This window comes from Podarcis liolepis (assembly GCF_965112155.1).
Source record: "Podarcis liolepis genome assembly, chromosome: 14".
Taxonomy (NCBI): domain Eukaryota; kingdom Metazoa; phylum Chordata; class Lepidosauria; order Squamata; family Lacertidae; genus Podarcis; species Podarcis liolepis.
In genome coordinates this window covers 6,606,347-6,634,215 of record NC_139569.1, presented here as the reverse complement: position 1 = coordinate 6,634,215, position 27,869 = coordinate 6,606,347, and the positions used below count along the sequence as shown (strand labels likewise).

Genomic DNA, 27,869 nt, shown 5'->3' with positions numbered 1-27,869 from the left:
CTGCATTGTGGACCAACTGTCTTCAAGGGCAGCCCCAAGAAGAGAGCACTGCAGTAATCCAGCCTGGAAGTCACCAGGGCATGGAGCCCAATTTATTTTATCTATTTTATTTTTAAAATTTCTATGCCGCTTCATATTTTCAAGAAAAATCTCAAAGCGGTTTACAGCATATTAAATCAATAAAACATAAATAAAACAATTGCACTAAAGGCACAGCCCTTTTCCCAATCTGCTTTCACAAAGCACCTCCCCTCTTCAGGTGACTCTGTTGTTCTGCGTTGCTTCTGTCACATGATTGTCACAGGACTCTCTGGCTCGCAACATCTCCCTAAAGGCATGGGGGGGGAGCAGAAAGAAGAGCCCGTGACTGAGAGGCACTTGCTCTCATCGCCTTCCTTATTCCCAGTAGATTTTCAGCCTTCCTGCCTCCATTCTCTTCCTTAGACGGTACGAATCCCAGATTTGTATTGCGGAAATATTACTGCGCAATGCCCCCCTCTTTCATAGATAGACCCGCCCGTTCTCTCCAGGCGGCAGTAAACGAGGGCGAGATTATTTTCCTATTCTAGGGGGTGTCAGTGACGATTAGGAGGAGAATGCCTGGAGGCTAACATACGAGGTTCTGGAACTGAGTTTTTTCCGTAGCTGTCCTTTCCACTCTCCCCTCTGTACCTTTGTTCTTCGCGGGGCCTTAATGAAGGCGACTAGATCTCGCTTGCCTCCCCCTTGGAGAGTGGGCCTAATGGTACGTCCCGCTCAGTCAGTGTCAGGCGCTTCGGGCAGGACCAGAAGTCTGGACAGCTGCGCATGCGTATAGAAGGTTGGCGGAAGCGAGGTTTAGAATGTTGTCCCTGGACCCGCGATAAAAGCCGACCTCACTCAGGACTAGGATCTTGGTTTTGCACCTGCGGAGGGAACAAAGGGGTAAGGTCTTGGGGGAATGCTTGGGAATGTCAGAGCATGGCTAGGGATGGTCGGTTGGGGGGTGTTTCTTTGGATGCGTGTTGAGCTCAAGTTTCCTGCAGAGAGAAGGAGCAAGCATGTTTAGAACTCAAGGCAAGCAGGATGGGGAGTCCCCACTCCAGAATTTATGCATTTTAAAAACTTCCCTGTGCTGCACTTTTGACTAGACTCGCTTGCATTGGCTTATTATGCTGGTAGAAGCTAACAAGCAACCAGAAATGATATTGAAACAGGTCGCAGCTCAACAGGGTGAACCGCTCCTGCCTAGCTGCCCAAGGGGAGGAAACACACGAAGGGGGGTTGGGAAGAGCTAAGGGGTGAGAAGAAGAGCTCAAGTCTTGGGGGAAGACTTGCTGGATTGTCAGCTGAGAGGTGCCTGGTGCTACCTTTGAAGGTGACTCGGAAACTACAACTAATCCAGAATGCGGCAGCTAGGCTGGTGACTGGGGGCGGCCGCCAAGACCAGATAACACCGGTCTTGAAAGACCTACATTGGCTCCCAGTACGTTTTCAATTACAATTCAATGTGTTGGTGCTGGCCTTGAAAGCCCTAAACGGCCTCAGCCCAGTATATCTGAAGGAGCGTCTCCACCCCCATCGTTCTGCCCGGACGCTGAGGTCCAGCGCCGAGGGCCTTCTGGTGGTTCCCTCATTGCGAGAAGTGAGGTTACAGGGAACCAGACAGAGGGCCTTCTCGGTAGTGGCGCCCGCCCTGTGGAACGCCCTCCCATCAGATGTCAAAGCGATAAATAACTACCTGACATTCAGAAGACATCTTAAGGCAGCCCTGTTCAGGGAAGTTTTTAATCTGTGATATTTTACTGTATTTTGGTTTCTATGGAAGCCGCCCAGAGTGGCTGGGGAAACCCAGCCAGATGGGCGGGGTACAAATAATAAATTATTATTATTATTATTATTATTATTATTATTATTATTATTATTACTATAGCTAGCTAGCTATAATGCTCTTTGACTGCAGTTTTTAGATTACCTATTTAAGCAATATGGTTTCATTTTGTACTGGAAGGCAGTGTTGCGTAGGAGTTGCAGGGTTGGGCAAGGACTGGGGAGATGAGGGTTCGAGTCCTTGCTCAGCTGTGTAACTTACAGCTGACCTTAGGATCAACTCCTGTGTTCCAGCCTACCTACTTCACAGGGTTGTTGTGAAGAGGAAATGGAGGCGGGGGAATCATGTACAGTGGTACCTCCGGTTACATACGCTTCAGGTTACCCACTCCACTAAGCCAGAAATTGTGCTTCAGGTTAAGAACTTTGCTTCAGGATAAGAACAGAAATCGGGCTCCGGCGGCGCAGCAGCAGCAGCAGGAGGCCCCATTAGCTAAAGTGGTGCTTCAGGTTAAGAACAGTTTCAGGTTAAGAACAGACCTCCGGAATGAATTAAGTACTTAACCCGAGGTACCACTGTATACCATCTTGATATCAATTTATGTGAGTTCACCCCACTCCACTATCAAGGAGCTTTGCCTGTTATGTTTTCATGTTGGCAGCTGCCTTATTCCTTGTAGAAAGGCGGGATATAAATATTAGAAAATAATATATTAAATATAGGGCATACTAGGGGACGGTTTGCCAGTTTTTCAGGGAGCAGAGTGCGGAAAATGCTGCTCTTTGCTCCTCCAGGAATGTGAGTGGATTCTTTTTTGAGGCACAGGTTCTGGAAAGGCTGTATTCGAGACCTGCGCCTCTCTCTTGATTTTCCAGGGATTCCTGCCGGGGAGTCGCAATGAACGCCATCGTTGTGCTTTGCCACTTTTGTGAGCTGCACGGGCCTCGCACCCTCTTTTGCACGGAGGTCTTGCACTCGCCTCTTCCGCAAGGGGCGGGCAGCGGAGACAGCCCCGGGCAGAGTGAGCAGGCAGAAGAGGAGGAAGGAGGCATTCAGATGAGCAGCAGGATTCGGTCGCACAGCCCGGCGGAAGGTGCCAGCGCAGACTCCAGCAGCCCAGGGCCCAAGAAGTCCGACATGTGCGAGGCGAGTAGATTTGAGACCGTGAGCTGCTCTTGCACCAGAATGGAAGTGTCTTGCCTGTCAGTGGAAGACTATGTGTCTTCACCTTCAAGCACTGTGGAATTTACTCCCGTGCAAATACTTGGAGGATTTGTTGCTATTATTTATTAAATCTATTGGTCATTCTTTAACCATAGTAACTCAATAGTGACTCAGAATGGAGAAATAAGCAAACTCATATTTTGAAACCAGCATTGAAAAACAAAAGCAAAAGACAATTCTGCTTTTATAAAGCTGGATTATAATAAGGTTGTCATAATAATAGCTTTCGTTTTGCAAAATCTCCCCCCCCCCCAAATGTTTATTTACCTATTTTTTAGGAAAATCACCAAAAAAAACAACCGATATGGGCTGCCATACGCCTGGATATTTTTGCCATTTTCTGAAAATTCCACCCGGACACCATTTTCGACAGATGAATCCTGGCTACGTCCTAGAAATTCCTGATGTATGGCAGCTTAGATTATAACATCCCACCCACCATAGATACAGTATGTTTCGCTCCATAAGATGCACTTTTCCCCTCCTAAAAACTAAGGGGAAATGTGTGTGTATGTGTGTTATGGAGCAAATGCAGGTGGGAAAAGCCCCCAAGAGCCGCGCACACTCTCTGATGAAGGCTCCCCTTGCGTGGGAGAGGCTGCGCACGGCTATCCCATAAGCCAGGACAGTAAGCGGGATCGCTGTGCAGGCTTCTGGGATTCAGAATATTCTTTTTCTTGTTTTCCTCTTTCAAAAACTTGGTGCGTCTTATGGTCTGGTGCGTCTTATAGAGCGAAAAACATGGTGATTGAAAGCTAAAGGCCTGGTGGAAAATAAATGTTTCTTCCTGGCGCCTAAAGATCTGCAGTGATGGTGCCAGGAGAGCCTCGCAGGGGAGAGCATTCCACAAGCAGGGAGCCACCACCTAAAAGGCCTGTTCTCGTGTTTCTACCCTCCGGACCTCCTAAGAAGGGGGCATGTGGAAAGGGCCTCAGATGATGATTGCAGGGTCTGGGTCAGTTCATATGGGGAGAGATGGTCCTTGCAGTATTGGGGTCCATAAGGCTGTATAGGTGAAAAACCAACACTTTGAATTGGGCCCGGAAACTAATTTGCACCCCATGATATATCCTTTGTGACACAAATGGATTTCTTATACCCTTATCGTGTCTAGATCAGGAGTGGGGACCTTCCTCAGCTGAAGGGCCGCATTCCCTCACAAATGACTTTCTGGGGGCCACGTGCAAGGCAAAAGGACCACAGCCTGGGACCCTCGTTCCTACAGGACCGCCTCTCCCGATATGCCCTACGGAAGACCTTAAGGTCCATAAATAGCAACACCCTAGATGTCCTGGGCCCCAAGGAAGCCAGATTAACTTCAGCCAGAGCCAGGGCCTTTTCAGCTCTGGCTCCGGCCTGGTGGAACGCTCTGTCTCATGAGACCAGGGCCCTGCGGGTTCTGATTTCTTTCCACAGGGCCTGCAAGACAGAGTTGTTCCACCTGGCCTTTGGCTTGGAATCCGTTGGATTCTCTCCCCCTTTTTCTTTTTCTTTTTTCCTTTCTCCTTCTGTGATGGAACTCCTATTTGGGGACTTCCCTGGCTTTTTTCTGGCCCATGTAGGACCAGTCTGGATAGTTAGCCTTGGCGAAGACTTGACGTTTTCATCCCCAAAAAAGTTTTTGTTTGAGTTTCCACTGAAATGAGGCTGCATTTTAATGTTGTATTTTAATCTTGTTTTTAAGCTGTATTTCAATCAATTGTTTTTATATTTGGTGTTAGCCGCCCTGAGCCTGGTCTTGGCTGGGGAGGGCGGGGTATAAATAAATATTATTATTATTATTATTATTATTATTATTATTATTATTATTATTGTTATTATTGTTATTATTGTTATTGTTATTGTTATTGTTATTATTAAAAGTGGATGGAGCTTTGTGCTTGATTCTTGCCTTGTGAACGGGCACTATATTCCAGCCATGTAAAAGTCGAGGGGATCCTTCCTCCACTTCTCTAACCAGGCAAACAAGACCCATTGTCGCAGCTCAAGGTTCTTAGGCTCCTTTAAATGGGCTGCAGCTATTATGGGAAACCATCTAAGAGGCTCCTCACCACCCCTTACCTAAAGAAGGAAATAGATTTCCTTGTGGTGTTCCAACAGTGTCAGTCTTCAGGGCTTCCTCCCCCCCGTGGCAGTAGATAAGCAGAACAAAGGAAAAGGAGTCTTCTTACCAGTTAGAAACTTTAATAATCACAGCGAGAGAACAAAGAACACATCTCCTAGAATGGGGGTGCTCCCAATTAAGGATTACACCCCCTTAATCTACGTCACTTCTATGTCTTGTAATCTGAGCTTATACCCTCTGTGCTTTCTGTTCTGCCGTTTTCTGAGCTCTCCGTGACTTTGGAGAAGGGGGTGTCAATGCTGCCCAGAGACTGTGAATCTGTTAACCCTCTCTCTTCCAATGTCTCTTCTCCTAGCTGTTCCCCATCCAGTATTTCCCAGCTACTGCCTTCTGATCTGTGTCCCTCTGCAAGCCGCTGTTCTAAATCTATACTGTCCTCCTGCTCCTGGGAGTACTCGGGATCCGGATCAGGAGCAGGGGGAGGGGGAGGCTCCCACCATTCCTCCTCAGTGCAGTCCTCCTCAGCATGGTCCCTGACATACACTAACTCCGGCTTCTCTTTCCGCCACCAGGGGTGCCGCTCTCTGCCTGCAGGGCACCCAGGCTACGTCAGCCATGACAAAGAGACCTCCATCAAATACGTCAGCCATCAGCACCCAAACCACCCCCAGCTCTTCAGCATCGTGCGCCAGGCCTGCGTCCGCAGCCTCAGCTGTGAGGTGAGCCACATACCATGCAAATAATTGCCAGAAGCATCCTCTGGCTTAACATTCGTGCATTATTTGTATTTTAATGAACCAAACAGAGTGGAAGATTCTGAGTTATGAGAGTGTGTATGAACTTGAAGAGTGCTTAGCTTTTTTTAAAAAAAGTTGCTATTTTGTTAAGTTGTTAATATTGTTTTACAGATTATAAATGCCGTATTGATTTGTTAATCATATAATACGACTTTTGTTGTAATGGTGATGTTTATTTTATTTTTCAGTTGCTGTTTTATAGATGGTAATTGTCGGATTGGTGATTTGTTCATTATTTTATATGATTTATGCCGTATTTGTGATGTTCTGTTCTGGTTTAGTAAAGGTAAAGGTAAAGGTAAAGGGACCCCTGACCATTAGGTCCAGTCGTGACCGACTCTGGGGTTGCAGCGCTCATCTCGCATTATTGGCCAAGGGAGATGGCATACAGCTTCCGGGTCATGTGGCCAGCATGACTAAGCCGCTTCTGGTGAACCAGAGCAGCGCATGGAAACACCATTTACCTTCCCGCCGGAGCGGTACCTATTGATCTACTTGCACTTTGACGTGCTTTCGAACTGCTAGGTTGGCAGGAGCAGGGACCGAGCAACGGGAGCTCACCCCGTCATGGGGATTCAAACCGCTGACCTTCTGATCGGCAAGTCCTAGGCTCTGTGGTTTAACCCACAGCGCCACCCGCGTCCCTCTGTTCTGGTTTGCCATTTGTTATTTATTGTTTGTACTGTAAACTGCTTTGGGATTCATTTGAATGAAAGCGGCCTAGAAATACATTGAATCAAATCAAATCTCCCTCGCGCACTATTTGGGGAAGGGATCAGTGGTCGAGCTCCTGTTCGCTGCATGAATAAATATTTTCTTTTATCTGTCCAAAGTCTTCTTTGGATGTTCTCAAGTTCTAGTGTTATGAAGGAGAAAGGGAAAAATTATGCATCTACTTTCTCCTTACCATGTATAATTTTAAAAACTTTTATCGTGTTGCCTCTTATTCGCCTTTTCTCTGAACTGAAAAGTCCCAAATGCTGCAAGCTCTCTCCCCCATGAACTTGCCTGGTCCTCTTGCCCTGGTTGGTAGCCATCACTGTCTCCTGTGGCAGGGAGTTCCACAGATGAACCGCACCTCATAAACAAGTACCGTATTGGCCCAAATATAAGCCGTACCCGCAAGTAAGCCGCACCTTTAAAATTCGGCAGCTTGGGACTTCCGGGTTAGCGCCTCTGGTAATGGCGGATTTCCTCTGATCGGGAGGAATCTGCTCCGTGGAAATTAGGGTCTGGACCGCCACGGCGAGGCGGAGACCCATTAAAAACCACAGGCGGGAGAAGCCTGTGGACGTGGGAGTCGACTGGCACCTTTTGCGCCTCCCCTACTCACGGGGAAACCCTGTTTCAGAGATCCGGAGCGACGTGGGGTGAGCGGCGTGGTGCTTCGAATCGACTGCTTCTTTCACGGAGTGAAGCCACATTGCCGTTGCCGGAGAGCGCTGACTTTTTCCTGTGGACAATTGGATTCTAAACAACTACCCGTGAGTAGAATGGAAAATTGGATCTCTAAATATCTTAATTTGGTATCGAAAGGGGAAGGTTCCAAACAGGACGTCTGCCTTCCTTTTTTGTAAATAGATTGAAGCAAAGACGTTGCAAGCTAAAGCCTGGAAAGTCTTTTGTAAAGGATTAAATTTCTAAACCCCCCTTGGAAGCAGGAGAAGAGGGGGGAAATTTTAGATCATTCAAGCCTGCAGGAGAGAGAGTGAAGAAAGATAAATTACCACCGTTTCGAACCTGGGAAAGGGCTGCCAGTAAGATTGACGTTTTGGGAAAGTTCATTGACTGTGAATAAAACGTATGTTGACAGATTGTTAAACAAGAGAAATATATTGTTTCCATTGTTTCCTTTTGCACTTAAAAAGGAGTAAAAAAAAACTGAAAATCGAAACTAACTTTGTTGCTGGATCTGCGCTTAAAAGGATGGATACAAATAGAAATTGTTTCCTTTAGAGGGAGCTTTCGAAACTGTTGCAGGAGTGGAGCTGGGGAATTTTCCAGCTGTAGAGATTAAAGACCGTGAGATTCAGAGATCGACCTTGGACAAGAATGTTGACAGAAGAAGCCTTGGTGATTGCATTTTGCAAGACAAGTGCTCTATTGGAACAGCTTCATGAGAAGACGGACGTGATGATTATTAAAATTGACAATTTGGGCCAAAAAATGACTGATTTGGGACTAAAAGTGAATACCTATGCAGAAACTACTCAGGATTTGATTCAGGAATCTGTTTTAACATGGCAAGCTGTGGAGAAGACGAAGGAGAAAGTTGTTGTTGAACCTCAAGTAATTCAAGTGGAGAGAGCCCCGGCCTCACAGAGGCAATTTGATGAACATAAGCTGTTGCCTTTTACGATCGAATCTAGAGAATGCCAGGTTTGGTGGGATTTAGCCCCGCTTGGATTGGAGAAGGAAAGTTGGATAGATCCTCTTATGCAGGGATGTTCTGGCCTTTGGGATTTGGATTTGGGTGCTCTGAAATATCTTTCGGACTTTAGTTCTGACTATGGAGAATGGGCTGACCTGTCGAGAAGGAATAAGGACATTGTTAGGTTGGAGTTTCCCCGAGATCTATTCCTCAGTGCCAAAGGAAGGAAATTAAGAACAAGATCAGCAGAAGATAAAGTAAAGTACATCTATAAATATGAAGAAGAGCTGCAGAAGGGACATGGAAAAGAGTTAGGAGCCTCGGACAGAAGGTCACCAGGTTGATGGAATTGATAGAAAGGACTGACAGAATCCGAGACCAGGGAGAAGAGACGGTGGAAGAAGATTGGAAAAAAAAGTTTAAAAAAAAATTATTTAGAGAAATGTTGCAAAATTAATGAGTGTTAGGAAAATGTTGGAATGAAATTATATGGCTTTAGTAGAAATGTTATAAGGAGTTAAATATAAATAAGTTTTAGGGTTTTAATGGTAAGATAAGGTTAAAATAAATTAAGATAACTAAATGATAGAAAACAGTGAAAGATGGAAAGGATTTGCTGAAATAATTAATAACTAGAACACAAAAAGGGAGGTGTGAGGAGGTTGATGAAACAAGCTAATGAAAGATAAAAATATGGAAATATTGGATGTGTTTTTAATTGTTTTTGCTTTTGTTTTTGTTTTGATGTATTGTGTCTTTTGCTTTTTTAAATGTACTGTAATGTATTGATTTGTATTGTTTATTTTTTCTCTTTTCTTTTTTATTTTTCTCTTTAATTCTTAAACTTTTAATAAATATTATTAAAAATAAAATTCGGCAGCTTGGGGGAGGCTTGGGAGCCATGGACGGGATGGGCGCAGTTGCCCCGCACTCCCGGGCTGTTCTCGGGGGGGGGGGGAGCTGCCACACTTTAACTTTTCACGATAGGAATTTGGGGAAAAAGAAATAGAAAGGAATATAAGCTCTTTTTATATGCAATAACAGCAGCAAGAATATTACTGGCCCAAAAATGGAAGCAAGAAGAATTACCGACGATTGAAGAATGGAGGATGAAGTTATAATGGACTATGCAGAATTAGATAAACTGACAGGAAGGATTCGAAACCGGCGGGACCAGAAATTCACGGAAGACTGGAGTAAATTTACGGACTATTTGAAAAGTATTTGTAAAGATCAGACGACGTTTGTAGGTTTGCAAGAAGTTTTGTGAGGAGTATTATTGGAAGTATTGCAAAAATGGAGAAGGGGAAGGATGATTTGTTAAGAGATGTAAAGGCAATATTAAGTTAAGAAATGCATAAGAAGTGGTTAAAGCGGTGGATCATCAGAGGTGCTGATGGAAGTCTAAAAAGATTGTATAAGTGATAAGTTTTGTGGTACATTTTATAATTTATATGTTGAAATCAATTTTTTAAAAAAAGGAATTTGGAGGAAAAGTGCGGCTTATATTCGGGCCAAAACAGTACTTCCTTCTATGTCTCCTGAATTTTCCAGCGCTCAGCTCCACTGCATGCCTGCGGGTTCTAGTGTTAGTTTGATCTCGTTTCCAGGTCTGCCCGGGACGCGAAGGCCCCATCTTCTTTGGCGACGAGCAGCACGGCTTCGTCTTCAGCCACACCTTCTTCATCAAAGACAGCTTGGCGCGCGGCTTCCAGCGCTGGTATAGCATCATTGCCATCATGATGGACCGCATCTACCTCATAAACTCCTGGCCTTTCCTGCTGGGCAAAGTCAGAGGCATCATCGACGAGCTTCAGGGCAAAGCGCTCAAGGTGAGAGCAAGCTTGGGGGTTGCAGCTGTTTCTCCCAAATATTTTTCATTGAATTTTTAAAATACCATTTTTATTAAATCTCCAAAAATGTTCCAAAACATTTATCGTCATATACAAACCCCTTTCCCCCCAACATAACTTCCTTGTCTTCTCACCCTTCCATTCCTGGTGTTTGTTTTTTATTTCTATAATAATAATAATAATAATAATAATAATAATAATAATAATAATAATAATTTGATTTTTTTTATACCCTGCCCATGTAGCTGGGTTTCCCCAGCCACCCTAGGCAGCTTACAGCATATATACAAACATCATTTTTATTAGCTGTTTTACAATACACGTGTTTTTATTATCTAAACTTCACTATCGTTGGTTCTTTCTGTAATCCACTGCTAATATATTTATTTATTTATTCAAGATTTTCTTGATTTGCAAAAGTGTGTGAAATGTCTCTCTCTCGTATTTCCCCCCCCCCCCATGTAACATTTTTACAAATCAGTTTCATTTGTTGAGACATTAGGAAGAAAAGGGGGAAAGAGGTGGAGGGGGGGAAGATGGGTGGGGGTCGGGTGGCGATGTTTCTATTTTATTTACTATATGTAGGGCTTGGTGTCAGCATTGCTTGTGCAGGTTCTTTGCTGTTCACTTGTGTTCCTTTGGTGGTGAGAGAGGTTGGGGTTGGCCTGGGGTGTGGCTGTTCATTTGTGGTTGGCTGTGGTGGTCTTTGTTTTTGTGTGTGAGTGGGGTGGGTGGGCGTTTTGGATCAGGTTAGCCATATTGATTTGTATGCTGTTGGTGGGTTTTTGTCATTATCTTGTTGGGCTGTGTGTGTGATAAAGCGGAGCCACACGGGGGGTGAAGGTGTCTTCTTCTATTTGTCCCTGTGCCAGTTTCAGTTTATTGGTTAATTTTTCTAGTAAGGCTGGTTCCCATACTATTTGGTGCCATTGGTCCATGCTTACTCCTGACAGCTCTCTCCAGTGTCTGGCTATGATGTTTCTGGTTGCTGAGAGTGGGTGGTTTATGAGTTCTTTGTGGTGTAAGTCTTGGAAGATGTTTAGTAAGGCCAATTCTGGGGTGGTTTCTAATACTTGCTTGGTTATTTTACTTATTTCTCGTATGGTTGTTGTCCAGAATAGTTGGATATTGGGGCACTTCCACCGCACGTGGAGGTATGTGCCTCACTGTTAATATTTTAAATCTTGCCCGCAACTTCATGTATGGGTGATACTTTGAGAGGTAATCCATCAATAGGCTCCATCAATTGAATACAGTGGTGCCTCGCAAGACGAAAAGAATCCGTTCTGTGATTCTCTTCGTCTAGCGGTTTTTTCGTCTTGCGAAGCAAGCCCATTGACGGATTAGCGGATTAGCGCTATTAGCGGCTTTTAGCGGCTTATCTGCTTATCGGATCAGCTGATAAGCGTCTTAGCGGCTTAGAAAAAGGGGGGGAAGGGGGGGGGAACCCGCAGGAACTCGCAAGACATTTTCGTCTTGCGAAGCAAGCCCATAGGAGATTCGTTTTGCGAAGCACCTCCAAAACGGAAAACTCTTTCGTCTAGCGAGTTTTCCGTCTTGCGAGGCATTCGTCTTGCGGGGCACCACTGTATTAATAAGGAGAAGCAGGTTGCTGAAGAGAGAAATGGAAGAAAAATTAGTTTCAGAAAAGTTGTCATGATTGCCGAAAAAGGGAATTGTAGAATTATCTACAGTAGAGCCCAATGGTCATCTAGCCCAACCCCCTGCAATGCTGGAATCTCAGCTAAAGCATCCAGGACAGATGACCACCCAACCTCTGCCTTAAAACCTCCAAGGAAGGAGAGCCCACCACTTCCTGAGGGAGACTGTTCCACTGTCGAGTAGCTATTACTGCCTGAAAGTTCTTCCTGAAGTTTAGCTAGAATCTCCTTTCTTGTAACTTGAAGCCACTGATTCGAATCCTACCCTCCAGAGTAGGAGAAAACAAGCTTGTTCCCTCTTTCATGTGACAGCCCTTGAGATATTTGAAGATGGCTACCCTATCTGCTCTTGGTCTCCTCTTTTCCAGGCTAAACAGACCCAGCTCCTTCAACTGTGCCTCATAAGGCTTGGTATAGGATATAGCTATACTGAGGGCCTTTTTGGTGCCTGCTCCCAGACTTTGGAACTCCTGCCCTAGAGAGATTTGACTGGCTCCCTCTCTGTTGTCCTTCGAAGACTTTCTCATTCCAACGTGCTTTTGGGAACTGAGTCAATAATAAAAGAGACCAAGAGGGAAAGGATGCGTGGTCTGGAATTACAAAAGGGTTCAGTGCTACCTTAAAAGCCAAGGTTCAAGGATAGAAATCTGGCTGAGTCTGGAATAACCTTGTGAAGTGAAAGGATAAGAAAGAGGGATTTATATCTGGATGCTAGGATAGAGATGATCAGGAAAACAGGAAGACACAGTGAGAGGTAAAGGAGGTGCTGTGAGATTGGTGGAAGTCAATGTTTGTTTTTCTTTTTAGTGTTTATGTTATTAACTTGTAAGATATGGATTTGTTTTTTGTTTTTTTGAATGTCGGTTTTTGTGTTTTGTGTATTGTTATTTTTCGTGTTGTTGTGTGGAAAATACTAATAAAATTTATTTAAAAACAAAACAAAACAAAAGGGTTCAGTGCATTTTCATTCTGTTTCTAAATATAATTTTTAAATTAACTTTCCAAATTATTGCAAATCCGTCCAAATTACTTTAATACATTTTCTTCAAATCAGGTTTCCCACTCTGTTGCAAACATATGCCCGTTTCTTCCTCCTATTACCACATCTTCTCTTCTTTAATTTCCATTTCCTCCATTACTAGGTTGTTGTCCAGTTTTACAGCAAGGCATAATTTCCTCCTCACAGGCAGTGCATTTTCATTCTTGCTCGTCTGTCCTGCAGGTCTTTGAAGCTGAGCAGTACGGATGCCCCCAGCGGGCGCAGCGCATGAACACAGCCTTTACGCCTTTCCTGCACCAGCGGAACGGAAACGCGGCTCGTTCCCTCACCTCTCTGACGAACGACGAGAACCTGTGGGCCTGTCTCCACACGTCCTTTGCCTGGTAACCCACATTGTGTGTCTCTCAAGTACAGTGCCGGATTTACGTATAAGCTAAACAAGTTGTAGCTTAGGGCCCCACTTTCTTGCAGCCCCCCAAAAAATTTAAAGGGAAAAAAATTGGATGTGCATTTCCAAAATACAAGATAAAAAACAAATAAAGTAAAACCTATATACAGCAACAGTGTTTTGTGTTCTGTCAGCTCCTATGATGTAAGTCATGGGCCCCGCCTGCTAGCCTGCTCCCTCAAATATCACTGGTTTGCTCCTTTCTATATATAGGGTGCCTACATTCTGCATGGACTGGTTGCAGGGCAACATGGGCAAATGTCTTTAGATACCTATGAGGGCCATAAATTAGCATAGGGCAAATATTCAACACAAAAAAGTGGTCTTTTGTTGTTGACAAAGGACAGCTGGACACATAAGGGGCCCCATTACCTTCAGTAGCTGAGGGCCTCATCAAACCTCACTCCAGCCCTGCTCACATAGCATGACAGCGTGCTTAACCTTCAAGGAAAGATCTTGGTTGAATATTCAACTTCCTTGCATTCTGTTGCATTGATTAAGTCTCAAATAAATTTGTAATGGACTCTGCGCCGGATCAGACCTGAGGATCTGCGGAGTCTGCTTCTAATAATAATAATAACAATAATTTATTATTTATTATTTATTATTTATACCCTGCCCATCTGGCTGAGTTTCCCCATCCACTCTGGGCGGCTTCCAATCGAGTGTTAAAAACAATACAGCATTAAATATTAAAAACTTTCCTAAACAGGGATGCCTTCAAATGTCTTTTAAAGATAAGATAGCTGCTTATTTCCTTTACATCTGAAGGAAAGGCGTTCCACAGGGTAGGCGCCACCACCGAGAAGGCCCTCTGCCTGGTTCCCTGTAACCTCACTTCTCGCAGGGAGGGAACTGCCAGAAGGCCCTCGGAACTGGGATGGGGGTGGAGACGCTCCTTCAGGTATACAGGACCGAGGCCATTTAGGGCTTTAAAGGTCAGCACCAACATCAACTAGACATTTGCCGGAAGGACTTGAAACCGTGCCCCCCCCCCCCGCAGCTGATACATAGAGGTGCCATTTTTGCTGTGCCGTCTTTACTTAAATCCGGGGTCCTTTCTCGCTTCCTCAGGCTCCTGAAGGCATGCGGCAGCAGACTGACAGAGAAGCTTCTGGAAGGTGCGCCCACAGAGGATACCCTTGTTCAGATGGAGAAATTGGCTGGTAAGGCTTACGGCTGCTTGAGTTGGAAAAAGTGCTGGGTGGAGGAGCGGTTGTCATGCAATGTCACTCAACATTGATCTAGAACAGAAGCTCAACGTACAATTAGCTGAGTAAAAACTTAAAACACGTTGCAGGATTCCCCCAAAATAGACCAGAGGCAATTGTATTTCATCCAGCAGAGCTTTTAATTGGTACTGAAGACAACTGAGCAGTAATGGTCACAAATCCAATACAATCAAGACTGGCACTGTCCATAAGAAATCCAGTTGCAGCAGACTTAACTTGAACTTATAATAAGTCTAAACCTTAACACTATATACAGAACACCACACCAGAAGGAAGAGAGATAGAAAGAGGGAACCCAGGCTCCTTTAGGCCTTTTATAGTCAGCATGACCTTGACAGAAAGAGATAACCGATTTAAGCTGGCTGTACTCAGCTTCTCTGAAGGAATAACCCAAATATCAGGAACCTTCTGCTTGTTTCTTTCACACACAGAAGCTTCCAGAACCGTCTTGAATTAATCAGAATAGGAAAGATCTCTGCACATCAGATCAATACTCTAAAAATGCAAACTGATACCCCATCCACCCCCTACCCCCCCCCCAATTTTTTGGGGGAGGAATGAGTGCTGAGCTTGGACTAGGAAACTCCGGCCTCAAGTCCGTGTTGGATCTTTACCTCTTACCTTGTGGGGTTTATATATTGATTTTATGTATATATTGGATGTACCGTATTTTTCCGGGTATAAGACTAGGGTTTTTTAACCTAAAAATTAGGTTTGACATTGGGGCTCGTCTTATACACGGGTAGTGCTGAGGAGTGTTTTCTTAATTTGGAGTCCCCCAAATTATACACAGAAAAATACGGTTTATTTCACCTTTCCTTCTCTTGTCTCTCACTCAGATCATGCACTCTCTCTCTCTCTCTCTCTCTCTCTCTCTCTCTCTCTCTCACTCTCACTCTCACTCTCTCACTAGTGCAGTAGGTGAGCCGAAAATAATGCCGATATATTTCACATTTGGTAATCAGTGCACCCTTGGGTTTTAGACAGTACATGAGGAAACGAGTCTAAGAAGCCTGAGAGACACATTTTCATGGTCCTCTAGCAGTTAGGGGGCTCATCTATCAGAAGTAATGTTTAACTCGATTTTCACGAAACTAGGCCCCCTGAGGTATATTTTGCTCTAGGAGGCTTATTTTGGTCAGAATTGAGTATACGCTTCTAGAATGAACGCTAAATACATGACTTCTGGTAACTGAGCTGCCATAGCTGCTAGAGGGCCGGGAAAATTTGTATCCCAAGCTTTTTGGACTTGCCTACCCATGTACTAGGGGCGCTGGTGGCACTGTGGGTTAAACCACAGAGCCTAGGGCTTGCCGATCAGAAAGTCGGCGGTTCGAATCCCCGAGACAGGGTGAGCTCCCATTGCTCGGTCCCTGCTCCTGCCAACCTAGCAGTTCGAAAGCACGTCAAAGTGCAAGTAGATCAATAGGTTTACCTCCGGCGGGAAGGTAAACGGTGTTTCCGTGCGCTGCTCTGGTTCGCCAGAAGCAGCTTAGTCATGCTGGCCACATGACCCAGAAGCTGTACGCCGGCATGAGTGCCGCAATCCCAGAGTCGTTCGCGACTGGACCTAACAGTCAGGGGTCCCTTTACCTTTACCCATGTACTATCTAATACCAAAGGGACACATTAGTTACCAAATGTGATTTCCTCCCCCCTCCCCCAGTTCTCCTACCCCACTAGACCCCCCATCTCTTTCTCTCACCCCTCCCTCTCTTCCTTCCCCAAACACCGTCACACGACTTTCGTTGTGTTTTCTTAGCACCAGCATAGTACCACACTCACTGCTTAACGCATATATGCAAACAGCTCCTTTCCTCTTCAGAAGGAGCATGGAAATGGGATTTCCTTCCTTAAGGCCTTTCTCTCTCCTTTCTCCTGGAGATCTTGAGGAAGAATCGGAAGGCTGGGACAACTCTGAGGAGGAGGAAGGGAAAGCTCCAAGCCAGGGGGACGCTCAGGAATCCCGAGAGCTTGTCAAAAGCCCCACGGACTCCTCCCTCACCTTGGACTGCAGCAACTGGAACATGGCGCCCCGGAACCAGGGCTTCCGGTCCCTCCGGCACCTCAGACAGGTACAGGCGGGGTCCTGACCTGGGGCCAGCATGAGGTTTTTAGAAAAAATTCATAGAAACAAAGAATTATGAGGTTGGAAGGGACCCCAAGAGTTTTCTAGTCCATCTGATCAGATGAAACTGTTTATTCCCATATTCTGCTAGGCCAGAGATGTTTAGGGAAGCTTTTAATGTTTAATAGGTTATTGTATTTTGGTGTTTTGTTGGAAGCCGCCCAGAGTGGCTGGGGAAACCCAGCCAGATGGGCAGGGTGTAAATAATAAATTATGTATATGTTGCTTGTTTTTTCAAAATTTGTCAAGAGCCTTTTTGATTTTTAGACTGGGCATTGTTTTTATTCAGTCTTTTAAAATATAACCAACGACACTGCTGTAACTGTGTATTTTTGAAAAACAGCAAACTACAGGGACTTGAGGTATAAAAAATGAGAATAGTCAGTGTGGCATGTAGTTTAGCAATATGACTCCCTCCTTTGGCAATCCTCACAGAACTTCTAGCCCAATGGTTGTCATTAATTTGATTGGAATTAATTTTATAATGAAATGATTTTAGAATGTTTTATCATTTTACTGTTTAGCCGCTCTGAGCCCGGCTTCAGCAGGGGAGGGCAGGATATAAATAAAAATTATTATTATTATTATTATTATTATTATTATTATTAAGAAGGAATAATTCCATCCAAGGAAGAGTGGCAGATAAAATTGATGAACTACAGTGGACGCTCGGGTTGCGAACGTGATCCGTGCGGGATTCACGGATTTGCTCATGCGCAAAGTGCAATTTAGCGCTTCTGTGCATGCGTGACCGCCAAAACCCGTAAGTAACCCATTCCGGTACTTCCGGGTTTTGGCGGGTCCGTAACCCCAAAAAACACGACCTGAAGCGTCTGTAACCCGAGGTATGACTGTATACTGAAATGGCAAAACTTAACAGGAAGAATTAGAAAACCAGGAAGAGGCAAAATTTAATAAAGAACGGGGAAAGTTTATGATCTATTTGAAAAATTATTGTAAACAATGACATTCATTGGTAGAAACAAAAAAAATCCTCCCAGTAGCACCTTAAAGACCAACTAAGTTAGTTCTTGGTATGAGCTTTCGTGTGCAAGCACAGGTTGGTCTTTAAGGTGCTACTGGAAGGATTTTTTTTGTTTTGACTATGGCAGACCAACACGGCTACCTATCTGTAACTGATTCATTGGTAGGTTTGGCAGAAGATTGGAACCATGGATTGGCAAAGGCTTTATCGTAATAGAGTTAAGGGAAGAGAAGCAGAAGGAAAATCATTATATGAGGATCCCCACAAAAGGGGTGGGGAGGAAAGTCAAAGGGGATTTCATGTTTTTATTGTGTTTGTTTACTTTCCTTTTGCTTATTGTATGTCAAATTGAAAATGCAAAAATTAATTGTATATATAAAAAGGAAGGTAGCCGTGTTGGTCTGCCATAGTCAAAATAAAAAAATTCCTTCCAGTAGCACCTTAAAGACCAACTAAGTTAGTTCTTGGTATGAGCTTTCGTGTGCATGCACACTTCTTCAGATACACTGAAACAGAAGTTGCCAGATCTTTCTATATAGTGAGAAGGTGGGGAGGGGTATTACTCAGAAGGGTGGTGGGAATGGGAGATTGGCAGATAGCTGAGATGAGCCTGTTGACGACTCTTAACGACTGTAATAGGTCTTACAGGAAAAGGCAAGGGGTGAGAAGGTGAGAAATGGCTTAGTCATGTATAATGAGATAAGAATCCAATGTCTCTGTTCAGACCAGGTCTCTCCATGGTTTATAGAAGGATCTGGCAACTTCTGTTTCAGTGTATCTGAAGAAATGTGCATGCACACGAAAGCTCATACCAAGAACTAACTTAGTTGGTCTTTAAGGTGCTACTGGAAGGAATTTTTTTATATAAAAAGGAGTCATCTAGTCCAACCCTCTGCAATTCAGGAATCTCAACTAAAGAATCCATAGCAAATGGCTATCCTGCCTCTGCTTAAACACCTCCAAGGAACTAGAATCCACCTCCCAAGGAAGTCTGTTCCTCTGTCAAACAGTTCCTGCCATCATTATTTCAGATGTTCAGTCGGAATCTTGTAACCTCAAGCCACTGGTTCGAGTCCTGCCCTCCAGAGCAGGCAAAAACAAGGTTGCTCCCTCTTTCATGGGACAGCCCTTGAGATATTTGAAGATGGCTATCCTATCTCCTCTCAGTCTCGTCTTTTCCAGGCTAAACACCCGGTTCCTTCAACCGCTCCTCATCAGGCAATGTGGCTCCACCCACTTTTGCCATGCCCCGCCCCTATAAATGCAGGGCGTTTAAAGATTCTGCCTGCATTCTAAATTCATAAGAACAGTAAGCCCAAGGGACAGTGTTTTCAGAACATAGGTGGCTGAGTTTGAAGGCTGCAGTGGAAAGATGACTGGTTGAAGCATGGGTAGGCAAAGTAAGGCCTGGGGACTGGATCTGGCCCAGTCACCCTCTAAATCCGGCCCGTGGACAGTCCAGGAATCAGTGTGTTTTTAGATGAGTAGAATGTGCTTTTATTTAAAATGGCATCTCTGGGTTATTTGTGGGGCATAGGAATTCATTCATCCCCCCAAAAAAATATAGTCCGCCCCCCCATAAGGTCTGAGGGAAAGTGGACCGGCCCCCTGCTGAAAAGGTTTGCTGACCCCTGTATGAAGCTTGAGAGGATGCGTTAAAAGAATGGATGGTAATCTTTACATCATTACATCCTGAAGGTCCCTGGCCACACAGAGGATAGGCTGGCCTCAACTAGAGCCAGGGCTTTTCTGGTGGAACGCTGTCACAAGAAACTAGGGCCCTGCGGGACTTGACATCTTTTCGCAGGGCCTGCAAGACAGAGCTGTTCCACCAGGCCTTTGGCCAAGGCACAGCCTGACTCCCTCCTTTGGCAATCTTCACAGAACTTTAGCCTAACGGATGCCATCAATTTGAGTTGAATTAATTTTATAATGAAATGATTTTAGAATGTTGTACTATTTTATTGTTGTTAGCCACCCTGAGCCCAGCTTCGGCTGGGGAGGGCGGGATATAAATAAAATTTATTATTATTATTATTATCATTTCCCCCACTTTAATTTTAGGTGCTGGGGCCTTCCGCTTTCCGCATGTTGGCGTGGCATGTGCTCATGGGGAACCAGGTCATTTGGAAAGCGCGGGACGCAGACCTTGTCCAGTCCGCCTTTGACGTCCTTCGGGTAGGAACCTAAGAATCTGCCTTGTCAAACCCTCAGTCCACCTGGATACTGCCTGCACTGATTGGCAGGGGCTCTGCGGGACTTCAGAAATTCCCAGCCCTGCAGGGAGATGCCAGGATTCGAACCTGGGACCTTCCGAATGCAGAGCGGGTGCTCTATGACTGAGCTACCACCCTTTCGCCAGAGCCGTGTCTTCTCTCCATTACCCGGGCCCAAGCATCTTGGGGGCGGAGAGGTGTCTGGCGTTGATTGGCTGGGCTGCCCTGATGTCACAGAAGGGGGCGGGGCAGGCAGAGAGCCCTTGCCCCCTTCCAGCCTGCTGCCGACTCACAGAGCTGCGGGTTGCGAGAGCGAAACCTGTGCCTGTGGCGGGCTCTCACCCTGCTTCCTTTCCGTTGCCAGACCATGCTGCCCATTGGCTGTGTTCGGATCATCCCCTACAGCGACAAATACGAGGAGGCTTACCGGTGCAACTTTCTGGGCCTCGCTCCCCACGTGCAGATCCCGCCCCACATTCTGTCATCTGGTAAGAGCACCTTAACCTCTTTTCTTTTTCTTGGGTCGGCTTCCAGCACATACAGAAACGTCAAACATCAAAAACTTCCCAATACTGGGCTGCCTTCAGGCGGCTTCTAAAAGTTGTATACGGTGGACGCCTTGGGTTGCGAACGTGATCCGTGCGAGATGCGCGTTCGCAACCCACAGCAGCGCGTCTGTGCACGCGCGGGTTGCGATTCGGCGCTTCTGCGCATGCGCAAAGAGCGATTTAGTGCTGCGCCTGCGGAACTGCTGGAACCCGGAAGTAACCCGTTCTGGTACTTCTGGGTTTCGGCGCATCCGTAACCCGAAAAACACAACCTGAAGTATCCGTAACCCAAGGTATGACTGTAGTTATTTATCTCCTTGACACCTGATGGGAGGGCGTTCCACTGCCTAGAAGGCCCCATGAGTTTCATGGTGGAGTGGCGGATTTGAACCCAGGTCTCCCAGGTCCTAGTTGGACACGCTAACCACTACATCACACTGCCTTTCTGAATCGTATGTGGCAGATCCTCACCCTCCTGCAGATCATTTCAACTTTGCTCAGCTTTTTTAAAATATCTATATAAAAAACTTCCTCGGCCCCGCACTTTATCATTATCGCAGCTCGACTAAAACTCTCATCAGAATAATTGGGAATTGGGGGTGTTTGACTGGAACTAGAGATGGAGTGGCCGCCGAAAATACGTATCAGTTTCATCTGTGTTTTACTGATTTGTTCGCAAGCTGCCTTGGAGATTAATGTGGATGAAGGAGAGTTGAGCCAACAAGAAAGAATAAATCTCAGGTTGTAGTTCAGTGGTAGAACACATTCCTTGTAGGCAGAAGGTGGAGAGTGTCAGATCCTGGTGTCTCCAGTCAAAAGTACCAGGTAGCCAAGGGGGGAGGGCACATTTTGGGGCTTGTGGTCAGTTCTGGATTTACGTATAAGCCAAACAAGCTATAGCTTAGGGCCCCACTCTCTTAGGGGCTACAAAAAAAATTAAAGAGTGGGGACTGGATGTACATTTCCAAAATATAAGATAAAAAACAAATAAAATAAAACCTACATACAGCAACAGTGTTTTGTGTTGTGTAGGCTCCTGTTATGCGCAAATGGCTTTAGATACCTATTAGGTCCATAAATTACCATATAGCATATATTCAACACAAAAAACCACAACAATTTGTTGTTGACAAAGGACAGCTGGACATATAAAGGGCCCCATTATCTTCAGTAGCTTAAAGATAAAGGTAAAGGTACCCCTGACCATTAGGTCCAGTTGTGACCGACTGTGGGGTTGTGGAGCTCATCTCGCTTTATTGGCCGAGGGAGCTGGCGTGCAGCTTCCGGGTCATGTGGCCAGCATGACCAAGCCACTTCTGGCGAACCAGAGCAGCGCACAGAAACGCCATTTACCTTCCCGCCAGAGCGGTACCTATTTATCTACTTGCACTTTGACATGCTTTCAAATTGCTAGGTGGGCAGGAGCAGGTATTGCTAAAACCTATTTGGTGTTTCACAACTTTCTGACTAGTTGCAGGACCTTAGCCAGACCTAGCAGAGTACACGCAGAATCCACGGAAGCAATTGGCGACTTGGCTGCAGACAGGATAGACGAAGCAGGAACCAGGAACTTGTAGTTAGGTGTTTATTATATACAGTGGACTGTTTACAAGAACAGAACACAGATCTTTTGCTAGCTCTCTCTGACACGACTCACAACTCCTACACTGACACAGAACTCTGAACACTGAACTAACACATTCCAGTTAGTAGGCCATTAATTATCACTCCCTTGAGAGAGCTTGACCAATCAGGAAGTTGTCTCCATGTCTCTGTTATCACCAGGCAGACTTACTCCTTTAGATTGCCATCTGGCTGTCTGCCAAACCTTAATTGACTCTGTTTGAGTAGCTGCACATACACAGCTTCCCAACAGCAGGGACCGAGCAACGGGAGCTCACCCTGTCACGGGGATCCAAACCGCCAACCTTCTGATCGGCAAGCCCTAGGCTCTGTGGTTTAAACCACAACGCCACCTGCGTCCCAGCTTAGGGCCTCATCAAACTTAAATCCGGTCTTGCTTATGGTACAATTGCAATGTTGAGAGACCGCCATGGGCACTATTCATCTCCAGTTGCTTCTTTGCTTTTCCAAAGGATCTGGGTAAAACGTGATCTGGTAGACTTAAAACAGATCCTCTTGAATTTGCATGTTTTTCATGTGGGATTCCCCCCCCCCAAAAAAAACCCATTGTATTAGATTTTCTTCAATGAATCACTCCAGTTGTTTTGTTTAAGACAGCTTTTTTTGGTCCCGACAACAGTAGCAGCTTAGGAACCAACAAAGGTGGAGTCCACAAGCCTGTAAGATACACAAGTATATAAAGGCACCCCCTTGTCTTAGCTTTACCCATACGTAGAAATTAAGCCATGTTCTCAGAGGAAAAGCATGCGTGCATGATCAGATCCCTGATTCAGCAGGAAGAATTCAGCGTCTGCTTTTGTCAGGCCGGTCCAGGCTGAGATTGTTTTCCTGCACAAACGCTCTTGACAATAAACAGATTCTCCTAATCAGTGGCGTAGTGTGGGGGGTGCAGGGGGTGCAGGCTGCACCGGGCGCAACATCTGGGGGTTAGGGTTAGGGTGCGCAAATCCACAGGTTACGGGGCGCAAATCCACGGGTTAGGGGGCGCAAATTACTTGCCTTGCCCCGGGTGCTGACAACCCACGCTACGCCACTGCTCCTAATGATACCCTTCCACACACTATTCCCACATCTCTTCCTGTGTAGGCTGTCCAAAAATGTATACATCAATACGTTTGCTCGCTACTACATCAGGATAAAGCTTATCATGGTAGATTTTATTTTACTTTATTTTCCTGCACAGTCTTTGGGCTGAATCCAGCGTTAGTCATTAGCATTCCTGTCCATTGATTTCAGTGGGTCTACTCTTGTGACTAACGTTGGACACGACATGCTGATGAGAGTAGCAGTCCAGAATCTGGAAGGCCCCTGGTTCCCCATGCCTGCTCTAACCATTCTACTGCACTGTCTCTCAGTGTGGTAACTAACTATCCTGTGACTAATTTAGGGACGTGTCTCAAAGGCTGCACTGTGGTGAGTTAAACTGTTTGCAAAACTCTAGTGTGAGCTTTCTTTCCCTTTTAGAGTTCACCGTCCTTGTGGAAGTCCGCACGGCCACGCGGTCGAGCCTCTACCCTGTCTTGTTTGACGATGAGCAGCCTCTCAGCAAATATGAATTTGTGGTCACAAGCGGGAGCCCCGTGGCAGCAGACAGAGGTAAGTAGCGTGCCATAACAAGAACAGAGTCCTTTGTGGTAGCCATGTTGAAACGGCTGTCACCACGACAAATCAGAGACACCTACCCTGTTGCTGTTTGTTTTAGAGGAGGGTGGAGGAGAGGAATTAGGTATGCAAAAAGAGAAGTCGTGTTTAATAATTATAATAATAATTTATTTATAGCCCTCCCTCCCCAACCGAAGCCGGGCTCAGAGCGGCTAACAACAGTAAAAGTAGCACAGCTTACATAAAATCACAATCAATTAATTGAAATACATTCTAAAATCACTTCATTCTAAAATCACTTCTGAATCAAATTAATGGCAACTATTGGGCCAGAGTTCTATGAGGATTACCAAAGGAGGGGGTCAGACTGTGCCTTGGCTAAAGGTCTGGTGGAACAGCTCTGTCTTGCAGGCCCTGCGGAAAGATGTCAAGTTTGTGGCATGAAATACCGTACTTTTCCGTGTATAAGATGCCCCCGTCTTTTTTGGGACTCCAAATAGAGAAAATGGGAGGGGGAGATTGCCCACAGTTGTTGAGCTTTCTTGGGGGGGGGATTGCTGAAAATCGCTCCCCTGCAGGAATGCAGCAGCCAATTGCATGCACATTGGCGATGCCACCAATCGTCTGCACGCTTGCTCAAAGCAAGCACCAATTGCCTGCCCAATTGCCGCAGAAGCCAATAGCCAGCAGACCTTGCAGCACCCACCAATTACCCACAAAAACACCACAGGCAGTGTCCTGCTCGCGGCAGCCACCAATCACACCTCTCCACTATCCGTGTATAAGATGACCCCAGGTTTTTAACATAATATTTTAATGAAATAACCTAGTCTTAAACACAGAAAGGGACGCGGGTGGCGCTGCGGTCTAAACCACAGAGCCTAGGGCTTGCCGATCAGAAGGTTGGTGGTTCAAATCCCCGCAACTGGGTGAGCTCCTATTGTTCGGTCCTTGCTCCTGCCCACCTAGCAGTTCAAAAGCACCTCAAAGTGCAAGTAGATAAATAGGTACCGCTCCGGCGGGAAGGTAAACGGTGTTTTCGTGCGCTGCTCTGGTTCGCCAGAAGTGGCTTAGTCATGTTGGCCACATGACCCGGAAGCTGTACGCCAGCTCCCTCGGCCAGCAAAGTGAGATGAGCGCCGCAACCCTAGAGTCGTCCGCGACTCAGGGGACCTTTTACTTTTTTAAACACAGAAAAATACGGTACCTTCATGGAAATTTGGGGCAGCAGTAAAACTGCTAGCACATTTGCAAAGCCAAGCAGGGTCTGGTATGGTTTCAAATGGGATGGGGGACTGCAGGTTGAGATTCCTGTATTGCAGAGGTTGGATTAATGACCCTTATAGTAAGACAATGCAAGCTATGGGGTTGTGCCAAAGGACAAGGTGGATTTTGTGGAGGTTGCTACCTGCATGCGATAGAAATTTTGTAAGTACCTATTTTTGCCCAATGCTGCACTGCCTGCTTCCAGAGCACTTAATAGTGCAGCACAGCTAAGTATTTTTCTTTCCGGTTCCAGTTGGTCCCACCATCTTGAACAAGATTGAAGCGGCCCTGACGAACCAGAACCTCTCTGTGGACGTGGTGGACCAATGCCTTGTCTGCCTTAAGGAGGAGTGGATGAAGTAAGTGTCCAGGGGCCTTGAGAAAAAGGCTGCTGGATGAGGCCAGGGCCCTGTTTTAAGCCCAGCACCTTGTTTTCTCAGTGGCCAGTCAAAGGCCTTCGAGCATAGCTGTCAACCTTCCATTTTTTGCGGTAAATTCCCTTATTTCAGCACTGTTTCCCACTGCTTCCCGCTGCTATCCCAGATTGTTAGATATCCTGTAGACTGTCCCTAGGACAGGTGAGGCTGCTGATCCCTTATTTTTAAATCTGAAAGTTGACAGCTATGCCTTTGGGAAGCCTGCAAGCAACGACCTGAATGCAACAGCAATTTCCCCTGCTTCAGATTCATGGCAATGGGTGTTCAGAGGCTTTATCAAACCCTCAGCTTAATAATAATAATAATAATAATAATAATAATAATAATAATAATAATAATAATAATAAAAATAAATAAATAAATAAATAAATAAATAAATAATATTCTTTATACCCCAGCCACTCTGGGCAGCTTCCAACTTACATAAAAACAATTAAACATTAAAAATCTTCCCCGTATGGAGCTGCCTTCAGATGTTTAGAGACAGAAAATTATACGGCATTCCACTACGCAAAGTGTTGGCTGCGTATGAATTTTCTTTCCCTTTTCCCACTGCAGCAAAGTGAAGGTCCTCTTCAAATTCACGAAAGTGGACAGCAGGCCGAAAGAAGACACCCAGAAGCTGCTGAGCATCTTGGGAGCGGCTGAAGAGGACAACGTGAAGCTGCTGAAATTCTGGATGACCGGCCTGAGCAAGACCTACAAGTCTCACCTGATGTCGACGGTCCGCAGCCCGACTTCTTCGGAGTCTCGAAACTAAGAAACTAGAACTCTTTCGGCTCTGCTTGAGGAAACCCTCGCTTGAGCCTTCAGCCTGGATGTTCTCCGTGCAGCAGAGCAGCCCGGCTGTTTCAGGATGCAAGGGGACGCAGAATCTCATGGCGTATCCTCCGCAGATCAGAGCGTGCTTTTGTGGTTTGCAATAGGTTTGGAGCGCCTTATCCTTCCTCCTCTGCTGGTTTGCAATAGGTTTGGAGCGCCTTATCCTTCCTCCTGATGGTGAAGCTTCTTTGGCAAGAAGGCTGTTACCTCTTGAAATCTGAGGACTGAGGGGGCTTCTGGACTTTCTCCTCTGTGACACCAGACTAGAGAGGTGAGGTGTTTTATTACCTGGTGAGGCAGGCTTCGTCAACACCTTTCGTAATCTGGTGACCACACATGGCAGCCTGAGAATTTGAATTAGTCTACGGATGGGTTGAAATGGTATCTCAAATGGCCTGCAGCATCTAAGCAAAATTAAGTGGCTATTATTTGATGCCCCTCCAAACTCACAGACAGGACTATTCCTGAGGGGGCGCCTGTCCCGACGTCTGCATTTAGGAACCATCCTGTTCCCCCCGTGTTTGGAAGTTTTTCCTCCAGTAAGCAAGCCTGTATTGTGGGAAGCGACCTTTGATTCCCCAAACTCCCCATCTGAATAGTCCGCCGAGAAAACCTGTCCAGCAGGCTGAGACGCTGAAAAAGACATGTTTGGCTGCTCTAATTTGAACGAATTTGTGGAGACCTCTTCTTCTCAGGCAACGGGAGGACAGGAACCCCTGTCACCTGTCCTGCGCAGGAAGCTAGGCAGGAGAGACCTGGGAAGGAAGACCACGCTCCCAAGTGTGGTGGTGATATCCAATTTGCATATTGACCTGCCTAGCGGAGCAAGTGGGGAGGGGACAACCCTATTCCAGGATGCCCTCTTCCTTGCAGCAAAACAGAAGCTTACACTTAAAAATAAATGAAATTTATCAAAAGGTCCTGTACTGTATTCTGGAGGAAGGCAACGCGAACTTGCATCCCTGTTTTCCAGAGTTATGTTGCTGCCTTGCACTTTTAGCAAGATCTGACTCTTGCCTACTTACTAAGACTTATTTGCCAGTAGCAAAAGGAAAGGAAGCAAAAGAATTGTTTTGCAAGTGCATTGCAGCTTTATATCCTGCATGGTTACATACCCAGTTCCTTTTCCTAAACTATTTCCATGTGCAAGAGCTCATGCATTCAGTTGCAAAATGGGAGAATATTTCAAGGGTGCCATTAACTCTCTCCCGTTGGTTTCAGTGGGACTTGAAGGATTGTACCCAATTGTACCCAGCCTAGGGGGTAGTAGCTTTTGCTGCTGCACAGCCTATTTCTGGTGAAATGGAATTTGCAGAAATAATTTCTTTTGAAACGTGTTCAAGAACGTAAACATTAGTTACCGTAGTTCCCCCCACTCCCTTACCCCATGAGGTTTTTATTTCTAATTGCATAACTAAGGTGATGGTGGACAAACTCCACAAATCTCCTTTGCTGGGAAAGAAAACCTAAACTTAAAATATTTAATGTTTTATTTTAAAATGGGGAGAAGTGAAAATAATAATAGGTGAGCCTAGGTTTGCGGTGTCTGATTTTAACATTTTTTATCTTGGCGTATGCGGTTAACATATTTATACTAAACTACTCTACAGGAAGATTCCTCTAACAAAACTAGCTATTCTTTCCATTTTGGAGATGTTAGCAGGTCCTTATTGATTTTTTGTTAATTATTTCAAAGAGTGTGTAAAACTGCGAACCAATAAAAAAAAATGCTGTATTTTTTCCCCTATGAGGAAAATGTG

The 27,869-nt window shown here is 45.4% G+C and overlaps 1 protein-coding gene and 1 long non-coding RNA gene across 3 annotated transcripts; one reads left to right on the top strand and one right to left on the bottom strand.

Moving 5' to 3' along the window:
- Positions 1 to 91: 91 nt before the first annotated feature.
- On the bottom strand, positions 92 to 781 carry LOC310693148. Its single transcript, XR_014519013.1, has 2 exons — positions 673 to 781; positions 92 to 328 (listed from the first exon to the last, which is right to left on the bottom strand). It is a non-coding gene; the product is annotated as an uncharacterized lncRNA (long non-coding RNA).
- On the top strand, positions 764 to 27,854 carry FLCN (folliculin). 2 transcript variants are annotated; one of them, XM_083474744.1, is made up of 12 exons: positions 764 to 924; positions 2,686 to 2,956; positions 5,672 to 5,818; positions 9,878 to 10,099; positions 13,004 to 13,164; positions 14,304 to 14,395; positions 16,346 to 16,536; positions 19,639 to 19,752; positions 20,155 to 20,278; positions 23,447 to 23,578; positions 25,104 to 25,209; positions 25,846 to 27,854. In XM_083474744.1, the coding sequence occupies exons 2-12, from the start codon at positions 2,708 to 2,710 to the stop codon at positions 26,045 to 26,047; spliced, it is 1,740 nt and encodes a 579-aa protein (XP_083330870.1). In that variant the 5' UTR covers positions 764 to 924; positions 2,686 to 2,707; the 3' UTR covers positions 26,048 to 27,854. The 2 variants fall into 2 exon arrangements, with proteins under 2 accessions (XP_083330870.1, XP_083330869.1); XM_083474743.1 differs by lacking the exons at positions 764 to 924; positions 2,686 to 2,956 and having other exon boundaries at positions 5,021 to 5,818.
- Positions 27,855 to 27,869: the final 15 nt, after the last annotated feature.